We start from the raw sequence: 8300 nt of genomic DNA on the forward strand, positions 1-8300 counted from the left end.
CGGGCGGGCAGGCGCTCGCTCACGGTCTCTACGGCTGCCGTTCAAAGGCTGCATTCTCTTCACTTGTGCTATGCCCAGAAATAGGCATTAATAGGATGATTAACTTTTCAGCTAGGTCATAAAAACATCTGTGTTTATAATAGCGTCGGGCCTGAGTTCAGTCTGATCCTAAATAGTTTAATAGCCCCGAGCCCACAAACTGCACGCCCACGCCTTCAGCTCGCAGCGGCCTCTGCGAGGAGCTCAGAGCTGGACGTCCCTGCAGAGCCAAGCGCTGCGGCGCGAAGAAAGTGGCAAAATAAACAAACTTATTTATTGTTTATTTTTATTAGAACTATTTTTTAATTAACCTGAAGTATTCTGAGTAATTTCTGGGTTTGATATTTTTTTTTGTGCCTTTTGCCTATTTTTTCCTTATGCAAAACCTGTCGAGTGCTCGCTTGCTTTCCCACCATCCAGGCTTGCCTTGATGCGTGTGGTAACTCCGGTGCTCGCCCGGCACACCCTTTCCTTCTTTCAGAAGTGACTTCTGTTGCCCTGAACCCAGATTGCCAGGGCTGGGGCCAACTGCTCTCCTTCCTTTTGACATTTCATCTGATTGTAAAGCTAATTTGATGATAACGTCGATGCAGAGGCCACTGTGGAGCTGACATTACAATTGCGATGTCAAAATGAGGAGAGTGACAGTAGCTGAATGTCAAAGGAATGGTTAAAAGAAAGCCAATGGAAAACTGCAAATACCATGTTATCATGTCAAGATAATGTCAAAGCTACTCCGGTCCTGTTTTATGAACAGCCCAATTTGATGTCAAAACAGAGGTGCAGAGGTGTCAGCTTAACTTAATGAGGACAGTCTGAAGCAAGGAGTTAAGGTGAAAGGGGAGCATGGGAAAGGGAGAGAAAATAAAGAAAAAGTTAAAAAATACTGATCCAAATTAACTGTAACTGAAATATGACTTAAAGGGGTTAACATTACTCTGCGTGATGGGTGACAGGGCTGGCTTAGACACCCCTGGGGAGCTGGGTGACGTGTCCGAACCCGGTACAGCATCTGGTGCCTCGGTCCTGCTGGAGAGGTGGGAGCCGTGGGAAGGAGGGAAGGTTCGTGGTGCAAAATGGGAGGGGAAGGCGACTGGGGAGGGCAACGGGGACATGGGGCAAGGCAGGGACCAGGGACCACGGGCACGGCTGAAGGAAGCTGCTCACAGCCTTGCGTAGGACCATGATATGCTGGGTTGGGGCTGGGAGAAATATTTAAACCGGAACCAAGAGTTCTCAGGCAAGTCGGAAAGCCTAAAGGGAATAGACTTTAAATGAGAAAAGGAATGCATTAAAAATGTAATGCCTTTTCTTTTGAAGTAGTCTCTTGTTAAATTTCACTAGACATCAGTCGATCTTAGGAGCTGCATCCTGACTTTGCTTCCTTGATGCTACAAACTCCACAGGTCTTCTGCAAGTAGAGCGGAGGAAAGCGAAGGTGTGTTTGCAAATGTGGGCACAAAGCAAGGTTCTGGTTGCTGAGGCAGCAAGTGCTAATGATCATGCTTTAGACTAATTACAACCTACGAGGACTGCAGGGGTGGGAACACATTAATTTTTTTGTTGGTGTTGGTCTTTATGTCTCTTCCAGTGTTGGCAAGAATCACGCTTTTGGTCTCATTTGCATCCTCCAATCTGGATAAGTTCCTCAGGTTTGGCTTTCTTTTGAGTTTCTTAATAATATCCAGGAAACAACTTAAGTGAAATCAGATGGGAAAAATTCATCCTTCCCTCCCCTCCTCTCCCCTGCAGAGCAGAGCTGGGCATGTGAACGACCTGCGATGAGCTTCGACGTGAGCAGCAGTGCCTTTCCCGGAGACTGAAAACTCACATTGCTGCAGCTGAGGTGAAACATTGTCCCCAGCTCCCAAAAAGTGACCTAGAGCCACCGCTCCCTGGGAAAGAAACTATTTTGTGGGGTTATTGCTCCCCATGGGCTGATGTAGCTGCATCACAAGGGCGTTGCTGCCTCCTCCTCCTCCCAGCACAGGCCCCGTGTATTTTTGGGGACTACTGGCAAGTATTTGGTGATCGCCACTTGCAGCCCCTGCAACTGCTGCGGCGAGAGCCAAAAGGCTCCTCTGGCCATGGGCTGAGCCTCTGTCCCCATCCCCAACCTGGGAAGTTCTGTCCCAGCGTGGAGGCAAAGTTGCCCTCCCTGGGCGGCTGGTGGGCTCTGTGGGCCAGGTGGGCATCTGACAAATGCAGAAGCAAAACTGATTTCTGGAGGAGCAGAGGACTAAGGGACCTCAGAATTTTTCTGCACATCCAGAAGACCACAATACCTAAACCTCTAGGAATGGTTCCTGCAGTCTCTCTGTGTCAGCTGGCAAGTTATTCACATTTAAAAATCAGTATCACATGAAATATAAACAGACTATTAATAGGGAACTGTTGAGAAGCAGGGAGGGCTGAAATTAGTTGCACTTTAGCAGCAATGAGTGAGAGACACAATTATGTTTCTCTACTGGAGAAAATGCTAAAGGAGGTGCCTCAAGACCAAGTGTTGCGTTATTTCTTCCCTAGCAGAGATGTTGGCTTGGCTCTGCTCCTCAGCACTTGCACTTTTCTATATTTCTTCCAGACGAGCCTCAGTATTTACCACAACCAGATTAACCAAATTCTGTGGTTCCCTTCTGCCAGAATGATGTTCGGCAGAAGACCCTTCCCAGGTGAGAATAACCCAGAGCAGAGGAGATTGCACCTGGTCTGCTCTCAGATGCATTTTCAGCAAACGGCTTTCCTCAAATGGGAGCTCCGGAGCCTGCGTTGCCGTGGTGTGGTGAGACCACCGCGAGCACGGTCAGGATGTATCGCCAATGGCACCCCTCAAAAGCTCCCTAATTCTGGGGCTGAAATCCTGCTGTCACTGAAGGCAAAAGTAAAACGCGTGTGTGTGTGTTGGTTGGGTTTGTAACTTTTTTTTTTTAATAGACTCCCATGGGCATGAAGAAGGAGACAGGATCCCGCACGGCCAGACAGAGCCCAGCCTCTCCAAGGGAGCGCAGGCAGGGTTGGCCATCCCTGCCGCTGCCCGCACGTCTGATCCGCAGCGTCGTTCTCCTAAAATACCGACGGCGGTGCGGGGCGTGCCGTTTGGGTAAGCGATCCCTTTAGCTCTGGGGAAGCAAGGCGGCGGGGGCTGTAAGACGAGCCGTGCTGCAGACAGGTGCAGAGCGCTCTTCATTCCCTTTTATTTTCGGCACCTCCCATGTTTGTTAGTTTTCTCATTCCAAGGAAATGCCACATCCTCCTCGCTGGACTCTTTTTCCACTTTCCAAAGCTTTAAGGACTCCGTTGTTTCTTGCTCCTCAAACAGCATCTGTTTGATACATCCCTGTTCACAGCAGCGCGGCCACAGCTCTTGGGGTCACTATTTACCCACAGACTTGCTCAGCAATGTGGGAAGAGCCTTTATTTATTTTAGTTCAAGGGAACCAGCTTTGGGCTTGGGCTCTAAATGGCTTTACTACCAGGTGTCGGACGCATTTGAAAAGATGAATCCCCTGCCTCCCTCCAGACGTGCCAATTGATCATACGTATGGGGAGAGGCAGGCAGAGAGAGATACGCAGGCAGTCTTCATCTCAAAAGACAATCTGGAGGCTTAGGAACTGGGAAGGTAAAGTTAAAAGAAGTATTTGAAGAAGAAGTCTCTGATACAAGGATGGTTCGGGATGTCTGGGGGTGGCGAGGGGCTGCTGAACTGCTGACCGGTGTTCGGCACCGCTCATACGCTGGGATTTTATGGTGGTGGTCAGAGCAAGGCTTTCGTGGAGCTTCAGGGCACAGGGTCGAGCTTTCTTCAGGCAAAACGGACAAGATCAGAGAGAGGAGGGTGCTCGGAAGTAAATTCAGGTGGAACCTCAAAAGGTGGAGGCAAAGCACAGGCTCGGGGCTAGCACTTCAGAAGATGCTGGCTTATTTTTCTCGATGGTGGTTTCCAGTGCCTCTGGCCACCATACCAGTCGCAAACCGGGCACTGAAACCAGAGTGTCTCACATGGGCCAAGCTTAAGCTGGAAACGAGAAGGTTTTTCTTTGTTTCCACCCCAGTTGCCTGGAAATATTGTGAAGAGAGCTTATCTTGGAGATTTTGTGGTCTGTGGGACCACAAGAATAGTTTTTTCTTCTCTGATATATTGGCGTCCAGTAATGTTCCCAGCTGCAACCAAAATAGGCAGAAATGTGAAAAAAATAAACACAGAAATCTCAGCTCAGAGAATTCGGAAGTCAAAAATCTATATACCTTTCTCCACACAAAAGTGAATACATTTTAAATGGTTTATTTAAAAAGTAAGGATTAAGTACATTATACATGGTTGTGATTTATACCAGTAGAACTGAAGCACAGTGGAAATAACACTTTAGAACTGCAGACAGAAATGTAACCTCAAGGGACATGATATATTAGCCCTTGTGGATATGTGATCCATACAGAAAGAAAAGGAAATATAAAAATAGTTTATTGTTAGATGTATGGGCATATGAAGTGATTTCTCCTTTTACTCCTGTTGTGCATGAGAAACTCAGGAAGGGAGAGCTGACGATATACCTGAAACTTTGTTTCTCAGAAAATTGAATCTGATCCAACAGCATTTTTTTTAGGTCTGCTGTTACAGTATGTTATAGGATAATACCAAAAGACCAAGTATTGTTAATGATATGATGGTGGTATCTGCAGGCCTTGTTGAGAAATGGGGGCTAATTTTTGTTTGATGATGTCCAGGGAAACCAGAGAGATGTGGAAGAACAGATGTTTGGTGTTTTGTTGTTTTTTTTTTTTTTTTTTTTTTAAACTATCACAGAATGGTTTCAAAGTCCGAGCACAATCTAATTCTGTTCAGATAGATGAGCCATGCACATGTGGAGGAATGCTGCAAATTTTTCAGTTTTGTCAGGATCAAATTTTTCCATAGGAAAAGACTGATTTTTGGAGGATTTTTTTTTTTTTACTGGAATTGCCAAATGAAGCAACATTTTTTTTGCTTTGATTGAACAAATCACTGCACCGCAGTTTGACATAGACCATGCGTTTTAAATCGCAGCCCCCATTCTCCCACAGGGCGAAAGCTCTGCTCCCTGTTATCTCCCCGTGCCTTTGTTCCCTGTCCAGACCCCATATCCCATGAACATCTCATGAATACTTCCCCCCCTCCAGCTCTGTTTTGCAAAGGTGCCTGCTGGAGAAGGAGCAGATGCTCCGGCTCGGACCGAAGCAAGGCATCGCGCTGGGAGAGCTGCTGAAACCATCCCTGCTCAGGGGGAGGAGGCTCTGGCAGAGGAACATCCCAAAATGCTTGGCAAGACTTTTTTTGCTGACATTTATAAAAATACTGCATGTGCCTCTGCAGGTCTGACCCAGGCTGTAGAAAAGCTTTGGACTTTGGCTGGAGTCAGATGGTTGGTTTTGGACACATTCACTGGAGAATGACGATTAACAGAACAAAACCAATGTGCGAAGCCAACCTCACACTGTCAACTTCCAGTTCAATGTACATGAGTTTAGAAGAACAGCCTATATCTAACTCCTGGTTTTAAAGGGAATGGTTTTATTCTTAATTACAGTAAACACGGATGAGGACTTATTTCTAACTATTAGTTTATTAACACAGTGGGAAACAAATAGTTCTGGGAAATTGCACTTGAAAAATACATCAACTATAATTAGATGTAAATTAATTAGCACTTAGTATGACACACTAATGAGACAGAAGGTTTTTTTTTTTCATTGCAAACTTCTACTTCTATCATAGCTAATCAAAGTATTTTAATATTACGAAGTCTCAAAAAGTAGGAAATAATTTATTGTTTGAAAGCATAAAGATTCTTGTAAAAAAAACCTTTCATCAAGAACTTTAATAATTTTAGAACTCTTTTATGTTGTCCTAGCCGAAAAGTAGGTAAAAAAGTTTTCTTGTCTGCCTCTCTTTGAGATTTTTTTTAAAAAGCTTGTGTAACATCTTTCTCCATAGTGTGTTGATACAGAAAGTAGCACAACATTTTCTACTTTTAAATCGTTCCCATCGCTCCATTTGCTTTAGCTCTCAGAGTTCAGAGGTTTGAAAAAGGATCCCAGCAGAGTTTTAACCTGAATGGAAACTCTTAATAAGTTGGGATGAAGGCTCCAACCCACCTCCGCCGACATAACGATGTCATTCTGCCAGGCTGAGGGCCAGGCAGAGCTTAACAGCAACTAGGGGAAGACTTCCACTTAAAATTGAGAATTGTGTCTTGGTTCTTGCAAGGAGAGAGGCTTAAGCAGGGTTTACCTGGGGCGAGGGAGAAGGGGTTCAACTTGCTTTTGGGGATGTTAAGGCAGCTTCTCCGGGATTTCCCAGAGGACTTTGTTCCACCACTTGAAAGCCTTGTATCCAAAACACCACCGAGTCACTGACACCACGGCCATCGCAAGATAAATTAAGACTAAAGAGGTTTTAACAGTTTGGCTGAGATCTCCCACCATCAATGAGCCAAGCTTTCCAAATCATGATTTCTTTTTTTTTTTTTCTTGTCATCACTTCTCTAGTCTTGTGGTAGCAAAGATTTTCTGGGCAAAGACGACAGGGATATTCAAAGGAATCTACAGGAATTAGATGCTCCTCTCTCACTGCACCTAATTCATCCAAGGGGAATCGGGCACCTCATTCTCATATGGCTTGGTTGAGTTGGTTGAGTGGTCACTAAGATCAACATGAGTACTATTAAATTAAATTACCTTTGAGTCAGGCCCTCGAGCTTTGAGATTCCAAGCCTAAGTGTAAAAAAATGAAAGCAGGAACTCAAAAGAAAAAAAACTATTTCAGACTTTTTTAGAAACATACAGAAGCAAAGGGTAGAAATGAGTTCCCCCCTTAGGTGATGCATAGAGTTTTCTGTGGGCTCTCTGCACGTAAGTAGATTCATCATTACAAAATAAATTAAATTAGGTCAAACCATCATTTCCATCTAAAAGCATATACCTTGCACCATGCGGCACTTATTCATAATAAAAAGAGTTTAATAAATATCTCATAAACGGTGATTATTTTTGTTCTATTTTAAAAAATACAAAGTTGTCATCCATTCTGTTAACACTCAGTTCCCATCGCTGCAGGAAGTTTTGCTAGTCCAAACGTATTAGCTTCTCGTTTTCTTATGCACATTGCTTAGATATCTTAGTTTCCAGTAGCGTTAGTGTTGCACTTGTGAAGCAGTAAGGAAAACAGGAATGCAGTCGCAGGGAACCAGCGGCTTCGCCTGCACGGGCTGCCCCGGCTCAGCTCTGCTTCTCGCTCTTGCTATAAGTAGTCTATAGGGGCTCCTGACAGACAGCACTCAGCACCTTGCCGGATCAGGCACTAGGGCTAGTCGAAATGAGAATTCAAGTTTTCTACATGTTAGGCAAGAAATGATATTTGCAAATATGCTCAGGTCCCACCTACTTTAATCCTTCCCTTTCTAGGTGTTTCAAGATTCACCCACACTCTTCTTCCCCACTTGCATTGCCCCGAGGGACGCCTTACACCCAGGAACGGGAGACCCCCTTACCACCCATCAGGGAGTCTGTAATGCTCAGTACACGGGTGCTCTACGGTTTCAGTAGCACAGGTCAGTTTTAGAAAGTGTTGCCTTCAAAAATATTTTCTTTTTTTCTTTTTTTCTCTTTTTTTTTTTTTTTTGAAAGAGGCAAAGCATATGCTGTGTGAAAGGAAAGTGGCTCAGTTGATGAGTAGTTCATATTCATCCTTGGGCCTGGTTATAACTTATATTTGCAAGTTTGTATTAAGGGATCTCAATATTAGAAAAAAAAAAAGTCATACAACAATTTTTCTGTAATCCTTTAAAACACACTGGTGGCAAGTCCTTCACAGTTTCTCCAAGATTTTGTACACACTACAAAAGTGCAGGAACATGAACTGCATTCATCTCGTGACACCAAGAACTGAAAGAAACAAACTCTGAATAGCTTCAAAAAAAGCTGCGAGCATGTAACATCTTTATGTTGGTCCAGAGGATCTCCACTTGCTACCTCAACACATGCCACAATTAAGGAGGTGAGAGGGTATTTTGACATCGCTCCTTCTCTTTCATGACAGATCCATTCTGTTTCAATATTTCTTCAAAAAGCGCGAGGAAGGAAGGTACTTCAAACTGGTGTCGTTCTCCTGTTGACCATGTTGACATGGAGTCCTTCCTTAAATTCCTTCTGGAGGAAGTTGTGAACCTGCAGAAAACTGGCTTCTTGGTCTGCGTTGTAGCTGGCAGCCGTTGTAACCTTCAAA

General features: G+C 44.6%; 1 protein-coding gene across 1 annotated transcript in view; it reads right to left on the reverse strand.

Annotated features, from left to right (window-relative positions):
• Window positions 1–8164: 8164 nt before the first annotated feature.
• Window positions 8165–8300, reverse strand: part of LOC104157426 (voltage-dependent calcium channel gamma-4 subunit-like) — a 16530-nt gene continuing 16394 nt past the window's right edge. Inside the window, 1 exon segment of the mRNA XM_009694743.1 lies at window positions 8165–8300. This exon segment is cut by the window's right edge and continues 20 nt beyond it. Within this exon segment, the coding sequence (XP_009693045.1) occupies window positions 8165–8300 (136 nt within the window).

The sequence above is a fragment of the Cariama cristata genome, unplaced genomic scaffold (genome assembly GCF_000690535.1).
Source record: "Cariama cristata isolate BGI_N322 unplaced genomic scaffold, ASM69053v1 scaffold17482, whole genome shotgun sequence".
Lineage (NCBI taxonomy): Eukaryota > Metazoa > Chordata > Aves > Cariamiformes > Cariamidae > Cariama > Cariama cristata.